Here is a 24,532-nt window from a genome sequence, read left to right on the forward strand (position 1 = left end):
ATTCAGGCTGAAGCTGGCCAAAGTATTATTTTTCTTGATCTGTGTTACAAAAATGACAGTGTAATTAGTGGCCATCATATGGATATTGGCAAATCATTTTGACTTGTCTATTTAAATTCCAGCTGTACATGAACATCTTGGTAAGGTAATGAGCACCGTGTGCAGAATGCTGTAAACTAAATCAATCAGTTGGAATTTACCTTTATTGGTTAACTACAGAAATATGATTGAATGCTCTAAAGTCATCTGCGCTGTTAAATAAGCTTGTATATTATGAAGATAGAGCCTAACTTTGTGAATTTATTTTTCTTACTTTCAGGTTTTATTTGCTTTAAACCAGACATTGCTGCAGCATGAGAGTCTACGGGCTGGGAGCTTTCAAGCCCCTTACACAACAGAAGACCTCATCAAGCATTACAACTGTGGAGACCTCAACTCTATAATCTTCAATCATGACACATCACAGGTATATACTGTGTTGAGATTGATGTCACTGATATAAAATAAGTGACTTGAAACCTTTTCACTCCTTTTAGGTAATAATAACCTGTTACGGATTTGCACTCAGTATTGTGTTCTCACTAAAAAAGATTTGTATTTTAATCAGGTGAAGAAAACTAAAAAAACACCTTTGTAAGATTTTATTTGGAAGGATAAGTGGGTGTCAAGCAAAAAAAGTAATACGTTACCACCTAGGGGGGGGGGGGCAGACATGCTGGAATAGAAAAGAGCCTTCATCAAACTGTTACCACAAAGCTGGAAGTGCACCATTATCTAACATGTCTATGCATGCTGTAGCATTACAGTACCCTTCACTGGAAACACCTGAACTCAATAATCTAGAGCACATGTGTCAGACACAAGGCCCGCGGGCCGAATCGGGCCCTCCAGGCCATTTCATGTGGCCCTCACACCTCTCCTGCAGCTGCAGAAGAGCTCCAGCCCTCCTCTGGTCCTCCCCCAGATCCTGTACTTTCTACTTTCTAGCATTGCCTCCAGCTTCTTTCCAGCAGCAGCACAAGGCAATGGGGGGGGGGGGGGTGCAATGTGATGTACGGGAGGGTGGGGAACTCAACTTCTGATGGTGGAGAGGCTCCTGACATCTTATGTAAGGGAAAGGGATGCTCTAGACATCTAGTCTTACAGATACAACCGGCCCTTTTCAAGGCAATCATAATGCTGATGCGACCCGCGATTAAATATAGTTTGACACCCCTGATCTAGAGGGATGTCTGCCTATTTTTGGCCATAGTATTGAGTGCCTAGAATAATCCATTTATAAATGGTACCAACTTCCAGATAGTAGACAATATCAAAAAATTGGGGTAATGGGATAAGAGAGACCTCAAACTCCCCAGTTAAAGAGGTACTCAATAGGAAAGGGGGATGGGGGAAGTGGGGAATATTCTGGATTTTGGGGTACCAATAACTAATGGTTATAAAATTAAGATATCATTGTTTAAAAAGACATATCTTTATTTAATATAAAAACAGAACCAACAAATATGCATAATGACAAAAATTGCCAACAATTACATACAATCAAAATGACTGATAATGGTTTTAGGAATTAACAAAGCTGTGGAGAGTAGTCAGAATATCTCCACGATTTTTTCTCTACATGTTTCGTGGACTAAGCCGCTTCTTCAGGAGAAACAAAATTTTTTTTAAAAAACAATTCTATAAAGCGAAAATTAGGTAAGCCAGAGAAATAATTACATAAACAATTGTACAATATCACTTTTGGCCATATGGTATGTGTCTTGCCCAAACCTCCACAAAGGTTTGCATACTGTAGATTCAGTGACTACCACTGAACATGCCCACAAATCCAATGTACCTACTACACTCAGGACAATTTTGAAGGAAATCGGTCAACCTACCAGTATGTTTTTGAAATGAGGGAACAGGAAACCCAGACAGACAGGGGGAGATCAAACAAATTCAATGCAGATAATGCCCCAGATTCAAATCCAGGACCCAGATTAGTATGCTACACAATAACATTGCATCAATGTCAGCGATCTCAGTTTTTGCACAGATGTGGGTAATTTTATAAACACCACAGATAAAATTATTATAAGTTTAAAAATGCAGCTAATATAATTTGTTCATCTGGAAAAATACACATCAATTGCTACCTGGCAAAGGATTTGTATTTCTCTTCTCCAAGTCCTTAGATTAACACAGATCTGACAGACACCACAACCAGGCTGGTGACCTAATTTCTTTTTGTTGTAGGTAAGCAACAAAGCTAGGTCACCTGCCTGCCTCTAACCTTGTGATTGAGTGGTGATGGAGCGGCAGCAGGGTGATAAAACCATCTCTGTACTCAAGGCCCTAAGCTTGTTTTTTTCTAGAGGTTCGGGGAGCCAATGTATACTCACCTAATCCTCTGATCCTCCCAGTGCAAGACTTGTCCCTTTGGCTCATGCCTCATCCCCCACCCAATCTCCCCCTCCCCGGCGGTCCAGCGGTCTTGTGCGGTGGTCTGTTCCTGATACCATCACACCTATAGATCAACTTTGGACGTGAAGATGTCAGGAACAGTACACTGCTGGACGTGGGGTTCGCTGTTTTCTGTTGGATCGAAGGATCGGGTGAGTATAGGCTCTGTGTTCATCCTATGACAAAATGAGCAGTTAACTCATGCAATAGGGTTGAAAAAAAATGTATAGTAAAAAAAAAAAAAAACAGCAGCTCTCAAAATGTGTTCCAAATAGTCTTCCAATGACGTAAGGCACAAAAACAGATAAAAGGAAACAATTGATCCACTACCAACAGGAAGAAACACACTGTCTCTTACCAGACTCCAATGACTACTGGGTTGAGCAGCAGTCAAAGTAAGCTCTTGTACAATCACTTGGTCAGTGAATCCAGATTCCTTGGCAGCATGAAGACAGACTCCAAGACGTATAGATGAGGAAATAAAAAAGCGATCATTGTGCAAATACCTCTAACACACTCCTCATAGTAACACAAAGGATGGTGGTGTAGATCCCTTTCAAACCAAAGATATGGCTGACCTCCAGTGGTATGCAGTACCAGCATCACGTGACGCTGGTACTGCATACCACTGGAGATCGGCCATATCTTTGGTTTGAAACGGATCTACACCACCAAAAAAAGTGTGAAAAGCTATCAGTGCAATAATATGAATAATACGTGAATAATAAATCAATCGAGAATAATAAATCAAAAATGCACTTTAAGAGCGAACTGACGCAGCACATTTTCTGATTTTGGATCTACACCACCGTCCTTTGTGTTACTATGCTTATTTATATGGAGAGAGTGTGAGTACCCTGTGTGTAGCTTTTTTATGTTAAATAAATCGATTTTAGAGGTATTTGCGCATTGATAGTTTTTTATTTCCTCATCTATACGTCTTGGAGTCTGTCTTCATGCTCCCAAGGAATCTGGATTCACTGACCAAGTGATTTTACAAGAGCTTACTTTGACTGCTGCTCAACCCAGTAGTCATTGGAGTCTGGTAAGAGACAGTGCGTTTCTTCCTCTTGGTGGTGGATTAATCATTTCCTTTTCACTGTTTTTGTGCCTTACGTCACTGGAGGACTATTTGGAACACATTTTGAGCGCTGCTGTTTATTTGACTATACTGCATACCATCCTTCACCAATAGGACTTTGTGCTAGCTGCTTGAGACTATTTCATTAGACTGATATTTATTGCAAAACTTTTTTGGATCTGTTTTTGTTTTTGTCCTAGCGCAGTATTTGGATATTTTATCGAAAAAAAAAATGTGGCCGGAGTTGGGTTTTAAGTCAAATTCAGGCATTTGTATCAGAAGTTATTTTTCAATGAATACATAACTGAATTTAGTGGTGAATTTTTAATATCTGTCTGGAGTTCAACTCTAAGAAATTGGAATGTAATCAAAATACTAGATAATATACAAGCACTCCCTGCAGTTGCAGTCCCCCCCACCCAGCTCCATGTTGCGTCAGCCTGACTCCACTGGTCATCCTCTGTAATCCATCTTCCTTCCTCCTTAGCTTCCATCGCTGAAGACCAACACGTGGCTCTCATTTGCCCTGAGAAATAATGGGATTACAGTCCTGTCCCCTTGGCTGGCCTGCGTGAGCGATTGGCTTCTTGGTTTAGTCTGAAAGATTTGAACAAGAATGTGTAGCAACAAAGCCCAATTATAAGGACTTCCAGAGTCTTTGCATGTAATTCCTCTCATCATAACTAGAGGCTTAAGAGCAAGACCTTGTTTATATTCGAAGGGGGCCATGGCACATGGTTGCTACTTTAATGGTTATCGGAATAAGTCGCTATGCTAACACACTCCCCCACATCCTAAGCTCTCGGAGGCACTCTCAACTAAGCAGCTCAGTGAATGTCAATGAACTCTGCAATCGGTACATAGGACAGCCACTGACATATATAGTTTTACTTTAGTTTTGAAAACATAAACAGTTTTCATTGGCTTTATTATTAGGAAATAATTGAGGATGATCGTAATCAAAATGACTGTATCCAGGGCAGGGTAAATCAAGATCTACTTGAAGGATCACTCAATTTATGGGATCCCTGTACTCCTATTGCCTCAATCATAAGTTGCTCATTCACAGACGGTCATGCTCGGCTGCCAACTGAGTCATTGCCCCACAGCAAAATGTGGGCTAGGAGTTCTAAAATCACTGTACAGGGTTGGTAATTTTATTAATTAGTGAAGCTGATGATCACCATGGGGGCCAGATAAGTAGCATATGCTAAGGGAAGTCGGCAATAACTAACACATATTTTACTAACAGGATCCCTTTATCTAGAACACATGGAAGCAGGCTTACAAACAGGACATTTCAGGATAGAAGCTGCTTGGTTGTGCCTTAAAGAGACCATGTCACCAACTTAAACAATACAGAAACAAATACAGAAAAATCAATGTTTTTTATTTCTAATCTTTTTATTAAAGTTGACAATCTGACAAAAATGAAAAATGACAACACACCATCGACTGTTCACAATACAATGTTCACAATACAATGTTTTGTAACAAGAGAGAAGTACAAAACAGTAAAAAAAAACCCGGAGTTCTGTGTAGGGAATCAAAATTGAGAATCATCAAAACCTAGATCAACACAAATGGGAGGTCTGTCATCACCAATGTAGCACTACCTAGTCCAAGCAGGACTCACAAGAGATGTCCAAAATCGTGCAAAACTCAATGCGGCCATCAATTGGCAATGGAAATTCCAAAGATACTCTTGGAGCTGAAGTACAGAGAGAAAAAAATGAAGGAAAGAAAGATAGTAGGAGCGAGCACCTTTACTGACCCCGGTAGTCTTCTGTACTAGGTTAGCTGGTACCCGTCAAGTACTTGATCCAAGGGCCCCATGTTTTTTTGAACAAAGGCATCTTGTCTTGTAATAGTGGAGAAAGACAGTCATTAAACATGATCCAAGGCATATTGGCCTTTAGTAAGTCAAATTGGATCATGGAAGATTTCCAGAAAATCAAGTGTTTAAAACGTTTACTTTCAGTGTTTGCATTTCCATAAATTTTTATACATTGCAATGCGACTCTGAACTTCATAGAAAAATTAACTACTTGAGAGAGTCCTAGCACAGCCCCTCCCTCCATGTCATCATTCTCCTCTTATTATTATTATTCGATTCATATAGCGCTGACAAAGCTGAACTTTACATACTGTACATTCACATCAGCCCCTGCCCTCAAGGAGCTTACAATCCATCCAGAACAGTTGGCAACAAGGCAAGAACTTCGAAAAATTCAAACCTTTATTGGCACATCATCAAATCTGACATAGTAGACCTGCAAATGCATTTCAACCATATTGACCTTAGTCATAGCCAATAAACTTTTGTACTTTTTTAAGATCTTGCCATGTTGCAGACACATTTGAAGGGATTTGCTACTGGATGGCCCACAGGGGCAATAGTCTGAGCACTGGAATTCCTGATTTTTGAGATTGGGTGAAGAATTTGAGAACAGCCAAATTTTGATATTGTTAGCTTAAATCTAAGGTCCTTATCTCACATGCACACATACTAGGGGCAATTTAGACATTTTAGACAGGTGCCAATTAACCTATCATTATGTTCTTGTTGTGTGGGGGAAAAAAACTGGAGTGCCTCAAACCAACGCAAACACATGGAGAACATGCAAACTCCATACAGATAGTGTCCTGGCTGGACTCAACTCAGGGATTCCATTGCTACAAGGCACACGTACTCTCTTTGATGGGCAAGATCTTCTCTACCCCTTTACTCAGCTTGCTGTGGAAACTTTTATGTAGCTGCCAGTGGAGGAGCAAAGGAGAGTACAATAGAATGTTAACTGATAGTTCTATGTCAGGTGAAGCTGCTGGCATCATATCTAAGATGGTAGCAGCAGTAAGTGGCACCTGGGCTTTAGGTGGTTACACAAGGGAGGTGTGCAGAGCACAATAGGCAAGCATGGTTGCATATCAGAGGGAGACCACTTGCCCCCTTTATTATGGGGGCACACCTTAGATGCTGGTGCTGTGCCCAATGGCCTTATGTTTTCATGACATGGCAGATCTCTCTCAATGGAAGTTTCAGTATACTGGGGACTCTTTAATGCATAGTACATTTTAATACAACGGTGAACTAACCCTTTAACTCCTACTGCCCTCAATCTGGCCAAACTCCACCTATTTCCTGCCAGCTAATGCCGATATGTAAGGTAAACATACGATGGCCGACTCATCCAGTAAATATGTGGTAATCTCCGGTAATAAAAGTGTCATGGTTTCTAAGCGGCTCTGTGGCTTATAGGAAAAGCAGAGTTGAGGGATCTGAGAAGCAGATGTTTTGAGCTGGGCTGAAACAATATCATGATCCTTGATAAATGAAACACAAAATGAAATTCTGATGCTTCAGGTCTTGAAGCAATATGGAAAGACAGTGAAAAGTAGAGGGCCTCTGTCATGGTGAAGGAGTTTATTTATTAAAGATAAATCATACAGCTAGGTAATAATCAGAGTATTTCGAGATTATCTTGTCAACACATAGATCTCTTTGACATTATTTGCAGGATTGGGACAAGACTTAAAAGGCTACTGCTTTGGGTGGAGATAACTTCTTCATGTAGACAAAGCCGTGCAAAATGTTATTGCACTGCTTGCTGAAAACAGATGTCATCTGTAAGTCTGGGTCAAAATATTTCAAAAACTGCTGGCTTAAATTAAAATTATAGCCACCCTTAAAAAAAATAAAAAAATAAAAAAAAAATGTGCTGAAGCACCTTATTATCTGCACTTACAGCTTTCTCCTAGGCCTCGTTCAGGCGGCCGGGGGGAAAGGGAGTAAAAACACGTAGGGGAGGTCTGTGTTTTCAGGCTCCCACCTAATTTGTGCAATGGCAGCCAGACGGGGTAGTGCATGTTGCTGAGGTCACAATTCTTTGCAATGTAGCAAAAATGATTATGCCATATTTGGCAGAAAGCACCACTGCCAAACACGACCCATTCAAGGTAAGGGGCTCCACTGCAACCACAAGCCAAATGCTTGGCTCGCAGTTACAGCACAGTTTTTAATAGGAAATCCTAGATTTGCTTTAAAAAAAGACATTAAGGAGGAGGCCCTCTAAAAAGTGATCTAGCATGGAACAAGGCCTTATTCCCCCTGCAAAATTAAAAAAATACCTGTTGAGTGTTGATCCTGCCAGTGAAGTCCACCGAATTTAGCTTCCTGAGATGGTGTGGCTAAGATGCTGCACTGCTCCTGAATTTAGATCAGAGTTGTCACTCTCATGTAGACTATGCCTGCTTGAACTACAGTGGGATGTATAAATATTGTAGGGAGGGTGTCTCTCAGCCTTACAGTGTGAAGATAGTGAAAAGCCACATCCCCTATACAGTTTTTATTGCTGTTTGTGTCACCTTTTCGTTTTTTGGCCTAGTGACCATTGCATGTGAGGGAAAATCCAAAGCTAGAACAGGAATAGAGGAGAAATCCTCTAATTGCTGACATTTGTTTCCTTTGGGGAGATTTCCCCTCACTTCTTGTTATATCTACAGGAAAGGAAGTAAAAGGAAATCTCGCCAACGAGACAGAGGTGACAAAAAAAAAACGTACCTGGAAGAGGTATAAACCATTCCTTATCTAACATTGAAAAAATGTTTTCACTTTTAATACACTTTAAAATTTTCCAAAGTGCCAAGCTATAGGGTCTTTCTTTATCAGTCATGGAGTCAATAGCATCCCTTTAGGGCCAGCTCACACTGCCCTGCACATTAAATGGCTTAGTGTGCGTCAGCTGTCCGTTCTGACTCCGGTGAGCCAGCAGTAGGGGCGGTGTGATGCGCATTGCAGCACATCACACAGCTCGTAATTTTTTATTTTTTGTATGAACTTTATTTGAAGTGCAAAAAAGTGACACTTCATGTCACTGTACAGCAGAATGGGGTGTTGCGCTGCTGTACAGTGACATGCCATCCTGTCCAGTGCCCTGTGATTAAATGTAGCATGTCTGCATTTTATCACAGCTCACTGCACTGCTCCTCCTAGAGTGTATTGCAGTGTGAAAGGGACACATAGAATTAAATTGTTTTTTCTGTTGTGACCTGCGTGTTCCAGTGCAGTAAATTGTCACATTATATATAAAAAGGACCTTAAAGTCACATTAAACCATCAATTTATATTAGCTAAATACATTACAGGTGTATGAAAAAAATGTATAAACTCTGTTTTCTTTGCCAACATGCTGCAGAGGAGGACCCTTGCCCTCTGTGTGGTAGTAGGTCTCTATCCAGAGGTCCAACACATCTCTAGCTGAGTCAGACCTATAGCTCTGCAATAAGCAAATCTCAAGCTCTCTGCCAATTGGAAATCTCTAATTTTGACTTGGCAGCAAGGGAGGGGCGCTGCTGGACCTCTGCAGAAGGACCACTGCTTCCATACAAAGCGCAAATGTCTTTCTCCACAGCATTCTAGCCTGGGCTTCTCTACTAAGGCTGTGGCTGCTTTGTAAAGGAAACAGACCCTGGAATGTATTTAGCTGATTTAGGCCTCATGCACACGGGACGTTTGAAAAAACAAGCTGCCAGGAAAAAGCAGCTGTAAAATTGCGCATTTAGAAGCGTTTTGCATTGACTTTTAGCCACGTTTAGCAGCGTTAGGGTTTAGCAGCCTTTTTCTGCCCTCTTCTATATTCCACTCTCAAATCCAACTACTACAGCTTAAAAATGCTTGACATGGCTTAACGCTGTATACAGCGTTTAGGCGTCTTTAGGTTCATCAGGCATTTTTACAGCCTAACGCTGCTGCTCCTGAACACACTGGCCCTGGGTTTTTTTTACAGCTTGAAAAGGCCTATGCCACTTACAGCTCCTTAAAGCCTGTGTGTTCATGAGGCTAAAGAATAACATGGAGGGGCATTTTTAAGCTGCAAAAAACAGCATCTGACGCTCTTAAAAGCAGCTGTAAAAATGCCCTGTGTGCATGAGGCATTAAACTGAAGGTTTGGGATTTATGCATGCAGCACTCTTTGTAAAGCCCCGTACACACGTACCGATTGCCGGCCGAACGATCGGCCGTCTTTTGTCCAGTGCTGTCGTGTTGGTGGAAAAGTGCTCAAGACTGCACACGAATTTTGTCGGCCAACAACAACCAACTTCAGAAGTGATGTCATGTGATGGTTAACTTTCCGTGTGTTTTTTCTTCTCTGAGCATGCCCAGTCTTGCTAATCTGGCTTTTGTCGGCCGAAATCTGTACTGACTGACGAACAATCGGCCGTTCTGGTGTTGGCCTACAAAAAATTTTATAGCATGCAGACCAGATTTTGTTCAGCCGAAAAGTCGCAGTCGGTTGTCGGAAGCATCATACTAACAAGCCGACAATCGGCCGATCGGACGTTGGCCGAATATTTACGGCCAACAATCGGTGCGTGTGTACGGGCCTTTAAACTGAAGGTTTGGGATTTATGCATGCAGCACTCTTTGTAAGTATCTGAGTACAGAACCTCCCAGGGCAGTAGACCTAAAGAGGTTTCCAGGCATGGCATTTTGCATATATCAGGCATTGTTTGATATGATTTCAAGTTCTGTGCAGAGTTTGAGCGAAGCACTGACCCTAGGTTTACACTGGTGCGTAGTAAAAAACGAATGTGATTCGCATAGGAATTCCTGTGTACATCACATGCGATGTCTGTGCAGTGCAATTTCAGCCATACATTTTGAATTCTCCAAATGAGGGAAAACCTCCTCTTAAAGACTAAAGCCCCGTACACACGTACCGATTGTCGGCCGTAAATATTCGGCCGACGACCGATCGCCCGATTTTCGGCTTGTTAGTATGATGCTTCCGACAGCGCACTTTCAGCCGAACAGAATCTGTCGTGCAAGCATTAAAATTTTTGTATGCCGACACCAGAACAGCCGATTGTTCGCCAGTCAGTACAGAATTCGGCCGACAGACAGCAGATTTGCAAGACTGGGCATGCTCAGAAAAGAAAACACACAGGGAAAGTTAACCATCACATGACATCACTTCTGCAGTCGGCAGACAAAATTCGTGTGCAGTCTTTTGCACTTTTCAGCGGACACGACGGGGACAAAAGACGGCCGATTGGTCGGCCGACGATCGGTACGTGTATACGGGGCTTAAAGCCCCGTACACACGCACAGATTGTTGGCCGTAAATTGTCGGCCAACGTCCGATCTGCCGATTGTAGGCTTGTTAGTATGATGCTTCCGACAACCAACTGCAAATTTTCGGCCGAAAAAAATCTGGTGTGCATGCTATAAAATTTTTGTTGGCCAACAAAGAACGGCCGATTGTTCCTCAGTCAGTACAGATTTCAGCAGACAAAAATCAGTTGAGCAAGACTGGGCATGCTCAGAGAAGAAAAAACACAGGGAAAGTCAACCATCACATGACATCACTTCTGAATTTGGTTTTTGTTGGCCAACAAAAGTCCAGTGCAAGTCTAGAGCACATTTCAACCAACAAACACTGGACAAAAGACGGCCGATCGGTTGGCCAACAATCTGTGCGTGTGTACGGGGCTTTAGACAGTTGTCACTGGAACAAGTGTCCCCAGTGCATCATTCCCTCTTACCTCCTGTCCCTGTGTACACTCAAAATTTTTGAATTTCCCATAACAATGGTCAGTTGAGAGAGTGACTTTCCCCAGCAGTAACACAAACAGCAACAAAAAACTGACAAGAGTTTTTTTGTCCTTCCTTACTTTATCCAATACTAAATAAAATAAAAAAAATATTTGACTTTACATATAAATGTTATATTATTATTTAAATTTAGATATATACATTTCCAAATTGGGAGGATGTGTGATAGAGGATTGAAAACTTTTCTTTGGAGTTGATGTACAGTAAATGGTTCAAAGTGTTGATGGAAATAGCGCAGGCTATGCAAAATGAATAAAATAAATAAGCATTTGAATTTTTTTGGCAGTTAGACACACCATGGTCGGCTGCAGACTGCCATGGAAAAACTATTTTTAATAACATTCAATTAAAAAATGGCTTGTGTAGCAATTATATATATTTTAGTAATTTTTTTAAGAAATTGGATTTTCCCTATACTCTTTCAGCTCGCAGGTGATGTAACTTTCATTTATTACACCGTACCCCAGTCATTTTCAAGTGGCAGTCATGAAATCACCCAGCAGGATTATATTATTGTTTGAAAGGTGCTCAGGATTCTTGCACGAAAAACATTGGCACATGTGCATTTGATTTTCAGCAAATTGGATCACAGCAAGTGTTTAATTCATTAAGTGCACTTTAATATGCAACAACACATATCACAGGACTTGCCATTTATTATTTGGTTAAATGTTTGTACAGGGACAAGGAACCTTAATGAGAAATACCCCAGAAGTATTTACCAAAAATACCTAACATAAATTTTCTTTTCTCTCATGTTCCTGATTAGTAAAATCTGGAAAATGTATTTACTGTGTAAGTAAAATTTTCTTATGTTTTATTGCTTAGCTCTGATTCCACAAACATATATTTAAGGGAACTTTATGAAAATAAGAAGATAAAGGTTTTTTTTTTTTTTTAGAATGGCCAGTGTGTGATGTTTTATTTTACTTTGAAGATTTGCAGAAAATTGTTAATTGTATTATATAATACAACTAGTAAGAAATACATACCATTAGACCGCATTCGCACTGAAGCGGCGCGACTTCGGGGGCGACCTGCGTGCACCGCGACTTCGGCGCGACTTGCACGGACTTCATATAATGAATGTCTATGGAAGTGCTCCGAGGTCGCCCCGAAGTAGTACAGGACCCTTTTTCTAAGTCGGAGCGACTTGTTTCGCTCCTATTAGAACGGGTCCTGTAGCACTGCATGGACCGCGACGGACCGCGACGGAGACAAGTCGCGGTAGTGTGAATGGAGACTTAAAGGGTAGGGCAAACCAAAATATTTTTTTTTTTTGTTTTGAGTAGTTTGGGGAAGGATAAGAACCTCTGTCTGGTTTTTACTGCCATCCAGGGCTCCATTAGAGGGTTTTCCAGACAGGAAGTGAAGGAAAGTCTCCGACAGGTACACAGACAAAAAAAAAACAACCTGACTATATTTCTTGTCTTTCTCTACACTAACAAAGAACGACAATCTACACTGACAAAGAATTGTCATTATTAAATTAAATTCAAATCAATTCATTTTTTTTTTTTAATTTTTGTATATTTTGCTGTTGAGTATTTCCCCTCTACTTCCTGTCTGGACAGGAAGTAAAGTATTAAAAATCTCCCATGTAACTCCAGCCTAATGCCTCGTACACACAATCAGATAATCAGACGAAAAAAATTGATTTCGAATTGATCGCACGATAATCTGATGGTTAGTACACAGCTTTTGACAGCCAATCATGACATTTCATCCAACAAAATCTGAAGGAAAGAACACGAAAACTTTTGTCATACGATAGCCTAGCGAACGACATTAGTTTAATCAGTACAGTATGCGTTCGCTAAAAATCGTTAGACAAAGACCACGCATGATCAGAAACACTAGAATAACCCTGAAAAAGCCTGACTGCCATTGTTTTTGTTTTGCAGTACTCAATACGTAGCTATGCAACCAGAAAGCTTTTCCAGAAGTCCCATTTCACACTACCGCGACTTGTCAGGCGACTGGTCAGCCTGACAAGTCGTGGTCCATTCTGTGCAACGGGAACCGTTCTAATAGGAGCGACTCAAGTCGCTCCAACTTAGAAAATAGTTCCTGTACTACTTCAGGGCGACATTGGAGCGACTTGCATTGACTTCCATTATGTGAAGTCCGTGCAAGTCACGCTGAAGTCGCAGTGCACGCGACTTCATAGGTCGCCCCCGAAGTCGGATCGCCATAGTGTGAACCGACACGAATCGAACAAAAAAAATCATACGTTTAGTACGCATCGTTGAATTCGATACTAGTATCATCAGTGCTGTATCTTGGCCTAGGCCAACAAGGTCCAGGCCTAGGGCGGCACTTATATTCGTTATACAAATAAGTGAAATATTGCTATGATTACAATCAGTGGCAGCAAACACACAAGTCCAAATATCTTAGGCTGCACTAATGGGCACTGATAGGCTGCACTGGTAGCCACTGATGGGGCTACACTGAAAGCTGCACTGATGAGGTTGCACTGATGGGCAGTAATGAGGCGGCACTGATAAGGCTGCACTGATGGGCAGTAATGAGGCGGCACTGATAAGGCTGCACTGATGGGCACTGATGAGGCTTAACTGATGGCCACTGATGAGGCTACACTGATAAGCTGCACTGATGAGTTTGCACTGATGGGCAGTAATGAGGCGGCACTGATAAGGCTGCACTGATGGGCACTGATGAGGCTGAACTTATGGGAACTGATGAGGCTACGCTGATGGGCACTGATATACTGTGGTTATGGTCTGTGGTTTACAGATGACAGAACGTGTCAGAAACAGGAAGGGGTGTGGCTTTTACAGGAAGGGGTGGGTCATATTTAAATCAGGGGGTGCACAAGTTTAGTCAGGCCTAGGGCAGCACAAAACCTAAATACACCACTGAGTATCATGCAACAAAATGTGAACGATAAGTCACCCGATTATCTGATCATGTGTATGAGGCAATATGGTGAGATTCAGGGATTAATTGGTAGTTCTAAAAAAAAACCAGGAAGTGAAAGAAAATGCCTCCAAAGTAAGGTAAATTCCCTCTTAGACAGTTGACACTAGAATAAGTGTTTCTGTTGAAAAATTAATTCTGTCTGAAAAACTTGCATTATCCCTCACTTTCAGGTTGTGACAGTGGCCAAAAGGACAAATAAAATAAAGAGTTACTGTCCCTGATAGGGACACAGACAGACAGTGAAGGTTTTAAAGCGGAGTTCCGGCCTTAAAATAAAAAAAAAAATGATTTTGGGCCATCGGCTTGCTGAGTGTCACCTGTAAAAGAAATGGATGCTACCGATTTTTTTTTTTGTTCACTTACCTTGTTATAGAAGAAAATATACTCACCTTCCTTCCACTTCCTCCCTCTGCGGCCGCGGCCCGCGCTGTCACTTCCGGCTTGCGATGACTCCTGGGAGCTGAACGTCATCGCTCCCAGGAATCAATGCGCCTGTACCGCCCCCGCTCGTCACTTCCGGTGCAGGCACGGCATTCCCTGCTAAACAGCTTCTGGGCATGCCCGGAAGTTGTGCAGGGATGCCGCGCCTGCACCGGAAGTGACGAGCGGGGCCGGTGCAGGGCATTCTGGGACTCCGACGTCACCAAAGAGGAGGCAGAAGAGGACGCGCTGGCTTCAGCTGCCCACACCTGAGATGGCAGCGCTGGAGAAGAAGTTTTCAAGGAAAGTATTTCTTCTAAAAGGTAAGTGCGACCCGGGACAGTTCAGAGGCTATCCATTGTGGAATGTACTAGCCCTGACTGTCCCGGGGGTATTTTTATCTAAATTTCCCCCCGAGGCCGGAACTCCGCTTTAACTCCGGACCACTATCGAAAGCTAAAGAAAAAAAAAGAAAGAAAAAAATTGGCTTTAGAAACATTTTTATTGTAACTTATTTAGTTAGAATGAGGCTTTTGAGAGGTAAAACATGTTTTGTTTCACGCTTGAACAATTTTGGTTTCAGGTGAAAATTTAATTTGGTGTTGCAACTTTTTCTGCCAAAAACAAATTATTGCACAAAAAAAAAGAAAGTGCCTTTGGTTTTGCACATACTGGCCTTTTTCAATATCCATTTAAAAGTTATAAAACTAAAGGAAATGATACTTTGGAATATTACCAAGTTGTCTGAGTGAGAAACCATCTTGGTATGCACAAATGGCTATGGATAATGTACCGATCCTTCCTGAAATCCTTTAAAAATCCTTTTGAATGATAAAATAGGTTTGAATTAGACACAAATCATTTCTTTAATCTCCATAAAAAAAATTAGAAATGTGCATGTAATATCTCAAACATTTCCTATCAGAGGAAAGATAAAAATATATGGGAGAGTATCTGAAAAAGGTGGAGGGAGGGAAACATCTGTCAAGATTCTTTTTATTTGTGGACAATTCCAGGGAAAAGGCCTTAACAAAAAATGTGTGTACATATACAGTACATACACAGAGTATATATATATATACTGTATATATATATATATATATATATATATATATATATATATATATATATATATATATATATATATATATATATATATATTTTTTTTTTTTTTTTTTCCCCTATGTAGATAAAATGTTGCTGGAATTAGATAAGATTGGTATATCTGTATGCAACAGATTTCTTTAGAAGGGCCACAAAAATGAAAGGTTAAAGCTTAACTCCAGGCCGATATAAAAGATACAATAAATGCAGCTAGGTATTCATGAAAGTGGTTGAAAAGGCTGGAGGTTTTTACCTTCATGCATTTTATGCATGAAGGTAAAATCCCTTCTGTGTGCTCCTCCTCCACAGTCCCCCCAATACTCACCTGAGCCCCCTCTCAATCCAGCGATTGTGTATGAGAGCATCAGCTGTCCTGGGACTCCCTCACCTCATTGGGACAGCAGAAGGAGCCGTTTGCTCCCACTGCTGTCAATTACAGCTAGTGAGCCAATGAGGAGAGAGTGGGGTCAAGCCGCAGCTCTACGTGTTTTATGGACGCATACAGCAGGGCTTGGGAAAATAAAAAAAGCTGAACCTTTAATATCACTTTAATAATGTGTTTAGTATAATACACAGTAAAACCTTGGATTGCAAGCATAATTCATCCCGAAAACATGCTTGTAATCCCAAGAACTTGTAAAGCAAAGCAAATTTCCCCATAAGAAATAATGGAAACTCAGATGATTCGTTCCACAACCATTTATTTATAAATCCTTCAGTTTATAGACCATATAAATGATTATAGCAATGTGATAGGTTGTGTAACCATAAAATATCCATCCGAAAATTGCGCCTCCACAAGGGGATTAGAAGCAAAATCCAGCAGGAGCTACAGAGTATAAAAGAGAAGAGAGGCACCACTAAGTGTAGCAATATGGTTCCATTTCATAAAGGTTTAACATTTAGCAAACTCACATGGTTGATGATTAAAATAGGAACATCTAAGTATGCAGGTATCCGGGGTAAATCTGTCCATAGACCATCCACTGCACTTCCGGCTCTCACCGCTGTCAGTCTGCAGTCATGACCGGGTAGACTACCCTGCAGTAGAGCAATCTGAAAGCGAGGCTTGAAGGAGGAGCGCAGCGAGAAATGGGGTGAATGCCGATGGCGGTTCGGAGGATGGTCTATGTGGACAGCTTTACCCCGGATACCTGCATACTTAGGTGTGCCTCTTTTAATCATCAACTATGTGAGTTGTTAAATGCTGTACCTTTATTAAATGTAACCATATTGCTACACTTCGAGGGGCCTCTCTTCTCTTTTATACTTAGTTGTGACATGACGCTACTTGTATATCAAGACATTTTTGCTTGTTGCTTGTTTATCACGTTAAAATATTTTAAAAAATGTTGCTTGTCTTGCAAAACACTCTCAGATCAATTTGCACCCTGTTCACACTGGGGCGACCTGTCAGGCGACCTGGTCGCCTGACAGGTCGCCTGCCATAGAGAAGCTGTGGGCCCATTCTAATAGGAGCGACACAAGTCGCTCCGACTTAGAAAAAGGGTCCGGAGCTTCTTTGGGGCGACCTGGAGCGACCTGCATTGACTTCAATGATATGAAGTCCGTGCATGCCGCTCCGAGGTCGCGGTGCGAGCTGCGCACCGCGACTCGTGAGGTCGCCCCGGCAAGTAGCGTCGCACCAGTGTGAACGGGGTCTTACTCTCAATCCAAGGTTTTACTGTATTTTTAATACAACTAGAGTGTGTACTGGAATCATTCTGATAAGTGGAGAAGCATTCTGCTAAGTGAAGAGAAAACAGAAGGCAGGGGGGTGACCACATCACTCTGCTGCTGCTCATTCTTAGACCAGTCAGCAGGCTGGGTATAGGGAATTAAATACAAGTGCTTTGGCAGTAAAATAGCTCCCATATATGTGTTTCATCTTTATATTTAGACTACAGTATTAAAGCCACCCTGTCAGTTGCCAAAAAATCCATATGATAGTTTTCTGCAATAGAAGTGATCATAAACCCAACTCTCTGATGACCTTTGCTCTGTTCTAGCACTGCAGCCTCTGTTAGTTCCCTAATATTTGAACCAAAAAATACAGAAAGGAGCACAAGACCAAAATCAGATAAAGTCCAAAATAATTTTAATTTGAGATGGAAAAAAGTCATAGTGAGATAAAAACCTTCAACGCGTTTCTCTCCAACACCACTCCCCCTTCAGTGTGGTAAACATAGGATGAAACTTTGATGGACTCAGAGAAATCAGTGACTTCACAGATTTATATTAGAACCAGTATTGAACTCTCCTCATGGAGGAACGACCTAAAGCAGTTGCTGATCAGCAATGATGATTTATTATTTGACATATCTAGTGGTGTCTGATGCCTGTGCCCCCCCCCCCCCTCCCAGCTATATGCTGCCATTACATCCTCTGACCTCTGTGTCACTGCTGTGTGCTTTAAAGATATAGGGGTAGGAGGACGGAGGTGTAAAATGATAAGGAGTCTGAAGGAGGCTTCAGTGCTGGGATAGATAGAGAATAGGAGACACGGGCCACTGAAGAGATAAGTGTAGCAGCTCTTCTATTGCAGGAACTGTCATCTGGATATTTTGTCTACAATATTAGTGTAAGTGCACTATGGGTAACAAAGGTTTTAACTCTAACCCAACTCCACCCAGAGCTACAAAATTACTTTAGATACACTGCAAAATTCAATATTTCGTACTTCAAAAATGCTATAAATAAATAGAAAAATGACTACAGTGCATCAAATTTTTTGGCAGAATTATACTTAGCTTGGTGGATGCATCATTGGTCCGATGCTGCATCTGTCCCCTGCTGGCTCTAATACTGAGAACCGAGCGATCAAACACTGCAGATCGCTCAGTTCTCCCTGAGCAGAGAGCTGGTGACTGTCAGTGGTTGACTTGGACTGGCTCTGTGATGTGCTTCAGCCCGCTCTGTGCTGAAAACGAGTCACAGGACTGCAGAATTAACTGTTTTCCTGTGATCCACAAAAGTACAGCCACATGAGCTTTGGCTGTACTACTCTTTATAAAAAAAACAACGTAGGGACTTTCGATGTCTTTACCTTTTTAGCGGTATTCCCGAGTGTGGCTCGGGGTTAACTTTCATTACCAAAAGTGTTAACCCTGAGCCACACTCGGGATTACCCCGCAATGTTACACACCTTCCCTGCACTCCCCCGGCGTCCTCCCCGCCGTCCTCACAGTCTCTCCCCACTCTGTGCACGGCCAGTTGCTGGCACTTGCCTTCCGGTTCCCTCCGTGTGAGCGATTCTGATGTCTCTTTCGGGCACATAGCTTGTGAAATTTGGGAAGTATATCAAATTATTCTTCAGAATTTCCAAAAGAGCGATGTGCCAGAAAGGGACATCAGATTCGTCGCTGTCATCACTTTCCATACCGGATGACCAATTTTCCCACAAATCGCTATCGCTCAGTTCTTCAAGAAACTCCGTTTCGCTGTCGCTGTTTTCCAGTTCGCCTAAAAGCTCTTTTGTGCAAAAAGAACGCTTTTTGGACGCCATGGTCGTTCTCTATTTTCCAGGCACAAAGAACTGGAAAAGCACAGGCAGGGCACTGGAAAAGTCACCAGGTGCAATCCTGTGGTGAAATGGAATGATACAACGTTAGGATCACAGCTTTGTATTATGTCATTTAGTGTATTTACAATTTTTAAATAGCTGCCGGTTCCACCCCCCCTGCGTCGCAACGCTCTCAGGAAAGGGAGCCGGAAGACAGGTGCTGGCATCGGCCGAGCACACAGCGGGAGGACAGCGGGGGAGGACGGAGGAGGAGGATGGCGGGGGGAGGACAGCGGGGGATCGCAGGGGAAGGTGAGTTTTAAAATGTAAAACAACAGATTTCCATGCAAAACAATGTACCACTTTAACCACTTAAGCCCCGGAAGATTTTACCCCCTTCCTGACCAGGGTTTTTTTTTGCGATTTTTTACTGCGTGACTTTAACGGACAATTGCGCGGTCGTGCGACGCTGTACCTAAACGAATTTCCCGTCCTTTTTTTCCCACAAACAGAGCTTTCTTTTGGTGGTATTTGATCACCTGTGCGATTTTTTGATCATGCGCTTTAAACAAAAAAAGAGCGTAATTTTTGCAAAAATAACAATATTTTTCACTTTTTTTTATATGAAATTCTCCCCCAAAAAAATGTAAAAATCAAAACGTTTTAACATTTTCGGCCAAATTGTTTTATGCTACATATGTTTGGTAAAAAAAATCGCAAAAAGCGTATTTTGATTGGTTTGCGCAAAAGTTATCGCGTTTACTAACAAAGGGAAAGATTTTTGTCATTTTTGGTGTTTTTTTTTTTTAACGAGTAATGGCGGCGATCTGCGATTTTTTTTGCGGTACTGCGACATTGCGGCGGACAGATCGGACCCTTGACTGACATTTTTGACACTTTTGGGGGTACCAGTGACATTACTGCAGTAATCAGTGCTATATATATGCACTGTTACTGCAAAAATGACACTGGCAGGGAAGGGGTTAAATGTATTGGACAGGGAGGGGTTAAGTGTGTCCTAGGGGCGTGCTTCTAACTGTAGTGGGACATGGCTATTGGTGTAAAAACAAAGATCAACGGTTCTACATAGTAGAACCGTCTGATCTTCATTTTTACACAGGGGAGAATGACAGGCGGCTTGTTTACATAAGCCGCTCTGCCTTTCTCCCGCTGTACCAACGATCGGTGAGTGACCGGCGGACATCGGGTCCGCCGGTCACATGCCCGCACTCCTCCCTGAACGAGCCGAGGCGGGCACGCGCCTCAGCGGGCGCGCGCTCACCCGCTATTGGCTCCAATACCAGTGACAGGTGAGTGACGTAGATCTACGTCACTCTGCCTGCCCGGGGCTGACTGCCGCAGTAAATATACTGTGCGCAGTCGGCAACCGGTTAAGCACAGAAATCCTGACATAATCAGACCACCAGGGAGGTTAACCGGCCCATTCTAAATAAATAGGCATCCCTTATGCCAGGGATCCTCAAACTACGGCCCTCTAGCTGCTGCAGAACTACACATCCCATCAGGCATTGTAAAACTCTGACATTCACAGACTTGACAAGGCATGATGGGAATTGTAGTTCCTGAACAACTGGAGGGCCATAGTTTGAAGACCCCTGCCTTATGCAATACACAACAAATAGCGTATAATATTGCCCCTCAATAGATCTCTATAGTAATCATGGTTTTGGGTAATATATCATCTCACAATCTTGGAAGTTTCTGCTGTCTTCATAAACTAAATGTGAGAAAAAATGGTGAGAAACCAAAATGAACTGCGCAAAGTGGATATTGGTTGCAAAAAGTGCACTGATTAGTGCTGCGTTATCCCTTTTTATAAAACGTGAATATTAAATATTAAATAATTTAGATAAATAATTATATGTGAATATGTAGTTTGTGGGAATCTCTTCCGCACTGCAAGCAGCAAACAAAACGTGTATAACGTGATATATGTGAAATGAGGGTAAATATTGCGCTCAACAATGATATTCACAAAAAGTGCTTAAGTGCGTGAATAAATAGATAAAGGCTGGTATACAAAAAAATCCAACAATGCTTAAAAACCATTAGTAGCTACAACACCACAACAATGGATGAAAGCACAGTAGTGCAGTACCCGGCCTCTGTGAGGAAAGACTGTCTGCACAACACAGGAGGCCATTTCAAATGAAGCCATGAGGAGATGTGAAGGACATATTTGAAAGGTTCATATATACATTACTTCAGCTGCATTTATGAAAGATTCCTGACTCAGCCAATTCTTCCAACACATACTCATTCCAAGAGTTCCATAAATACCTGGTCATACACCTTTTTCTGGCAAGAAGACAGTGATAAGGAGGGCCTGGAGGTATTGTGTATACTAATGCTGATTGCGACCCCCTATAATCAAGGGGTCATATCCTTCTGGTAAGGAGTATTAAGAGCACTGGGTGAAGGTGTGGAGGTGAAGGTTTCACATCACCTCTATCAAGTCTACGCTTTTAAACATTGCTGCGATCAACTATTTGATCACCTTGATTTTTAAGCACTCAAAGGACTTTATTTATTTATTTATTTATTTATTTATATATTTATTTATGTATGGATATAAGCTGGTTTTTGTGCTTTTATCCATTGTTGTGGTGTTGTAGCTACTAATGGTTTTTAAGCATTGTTGGATTTTTTTTGTATACCAGACTTTATCTATTAATTCACGCACTTAACCACTTGCCGACTGCCTAACGCCGATCTACGTCGGCAGTCAGCCCCTCACAGGCAAAGTGACGTAGGGCTACGTCACTAGCTTGTGAGGGTCTAGGGAGCGAGCGCGCGCCCCCGGAGGCGTGCTCCCGTGTGGTCACGGACCCCCCCGCGCGTGTGACCGGCGGACCCGATGTCCGCCGGTCACTCTGCGATCGGCGGGGGAGAGGGAGAAAGTCAGGCGGCTAGTGTAAACAAGCTGCCTGTCATTCTCCCCTGTGTATGAAGGATGATCATACGGTTCTACTATGTAGAACCGTTGATCACTCTTCATACATCTGAAGCCACAGCCAATCACAGTAGAAAGCACGCCCCTAGGGACACACATAGCCCCTCCCTTTCAAAAAAAGTTAACCCCTTCACTGCCAGTGTATTTTTACAGTAACAGTGCATATGTATAGCACTGATTACTGTAGAAATGTCACTGGTAACCCCAAAAGTGTCAAAAATGTCAGTCAAGGGTCCGATCTGTCCGCCGCAATGTCGCAGTACCGCAAAAAAAAATCGCAGATCGCCGCCATTACGCGTTAAAAAAAAACCAACAAAAATGACAAAAATCTTTCCCTTTGTTAGTAAACGCGATAACTTTTGCGCAAACCAATCAAAATACGCTTTTTGCGATTTTTTTTACCAAACATAGGTAGCATAAAACAAATTGGCCGAAAATGTTAAAAAATTTTGATTTTTACATTTTTTTGGGGGGGAATTTCATATAAAAAAATGTTAAAAATATTGTTATTTTTTGCAAAATTGACGCTCTTTTTTTGTTTATAGTTCATGATCAAAAAATCGCACAGGTGATCAAATACCACCAAAAGAAAGCTCTGTTTGTGGGAAAAAAAGGACGCCAAATTTGTTTAGATACAGCGTCGCATGACCGCGCAATTGTCCGTTAAATTCACGCAGTGCCGAATCGCAAAATACCCCCTGGTCGTTTAGCAGCCAAATCCTCCGGGGCTTAAGTGGTTAAGCACTTTTTGTGAATATCATTGTTGAGCGCAATATTTACCCTCATTTTCATAAACTAAATATCTATGAGATTTTAAAATGTCTTATATTAATTAAAATCTGGTTGACTTCTCTAAATATGGCGTATCCACAAACAGCATCGAATTAATTGGAGACATTCGGCTTAGTTTTTGAATGTTTGCAACTTAGTGACTTGGATCTTGTACTTAAGGCCACCACCCTGTCGCTTTTCCTTGAACTGCTGAAAATGGATAGAAAATAGAAGGTTGGCTTGTCCCCTACTAAGCACTTGAGCGGGGATTGCTGAACTGAAGTCTTTCAGTTTCAAGCTGTGATGGTAGTTAACAGCCTGCTAATTGCTTTGGACTGTCTAGCCGTTAAGGAGGCAAACGGCTATATTAATCAGTATACCAACAGCTGCCTAACTACAGTGAGTCCAATGAATCATAGTGAATGTCATGAACCTAAGCAGCAAAGAGAAGTTAGAATGATTAATGTACCAGGCGTCACAGCAGCTGGAAGCTTGATTAGACTACGGTAGCCTGTAACTTAGCATAGAATGATCATCTATCTTTTCTTAATGGATACACAGGCGTGAGGGAGATCTATGGAGGCCGTGCATACCTCTGAACTGACCCGATGCCCACTGGTTTATTACCCCATTAGAAAGGTGCTTATTGTCAACTATTAGCAACACCTACGGGGCTTGATTTACTAAGGGCAAAAATACTGTTCACTTTGCAAGGGAGTTTACTCCAAAGTTTAGTGAAATTTTACTTAAAATATATTCCATCATATCTAAGAAAAATAAAAAAGACATATTTTTTGCCTGGATGATAGAAGTCAGCAGAGCTTTACCTCATTGACTAGTACCTGAGGAAAATTCACTTACAAAGTGCAACTCCCCTTTCTAAGTGAACAGTCTATTTGCCTCTAGAAAATCAACCCCAAAGAGCAGCCATTATCCACCTTTTTAACATGGAAGAACCCTTGAAATAAAGTTTTGGTCTCAGGAAACCCCTGGCAATAGTTACTATATCTACAGCTCATGGTACATTAGTGTGATGGTTAGAGGGAAGAATGCTTCTTACATTTGTCATCCGTGGGAAGACTAGCCCTTACAGATAGCTAAAAAGATCTTAAGAGGTTACTTATCTGAGAGGTGTGCATTGCTCATTGCTCAGGGAACCCATATGGCGCTTTTCCACTGCATTGAACCGAATGGTTCGGCTCGCTTTTGTGCTTTTCCACTGCTGGTACCGCATGGTATGGTGTAGGAACGGTTCAGTACGGTACGGCGGCGCTTTTCCACTGCATGGAACCGAACGGTACGGCTCTCAAAAACAGTACCACTTTGATTGTGGTCCCAAGAGGTACCATACCCGGTACCATATCCCACACTCCTTTGCATGCAGTCACTACTAGCAACTGATTGGTCATAAAATCCCACCCACCCCGTTATTATCCCACCCACTTAACTTTAGTACTACTTTAGTGGAAAAGCAAACCATACCGTACCGTACCGAATCGTTCCAACACCATACCATGCGGTAACAGCAGTGGAACAGCAAACCAGGCCAAGCAGGGCCGAGTAGAGCCGAGCCAGTACTTGCAGTGGAAAAGTGCCAATAGCAACCTCTGGAGGAACCATAGGGTTCCATGGAACCCTGGTTGAGAATGGCTGTCATAGAGTATTACACTG

At 42.0% G+C, this 24,532-nt stretch overlaps 1 protein-coding gene across 2 annotated transcripts in view; it reads left to right on the top strand.

Annotated features, from left to right (window-relative positions):
- TRABD2B (TraB domain containing 2B) overlaps positions 1–24,532 on the top strand; it is a 443,575-nt gene that overhangs the window by 205,500 nt on the left and 213,543 nt on the right. Inside the window, exons 3-4 of one of the 2 annotated variants that reach the window (XM_082266102.1) lie at positions 320–466; positions 12,483–12,533. In XM_082266102.1, coding sequence (XP_082122228.1) covers positions 320–466; positions 12,483–12,533 — 198 coding nt within the window. The remainder of the gene's footprint in view (positions 1–319; positions 467–12,482; positions 12,534–24,532) is intronic. The other variant, XM_082266103.1, reaches the window with a different exon arrangement.

The sequence above is a fragment of the Pelophylax lessonae genome (assembly GCF_965119305.1).
Source record: "Pelophylax lessonae genome assembly, chromosome: 8".
Taxonomy (NCBI): Eukaryota; Metazoa; Chordata; class Amphibia; order Anura; family Ranidae; genus Pelophylax; species Pelophylax lessonae.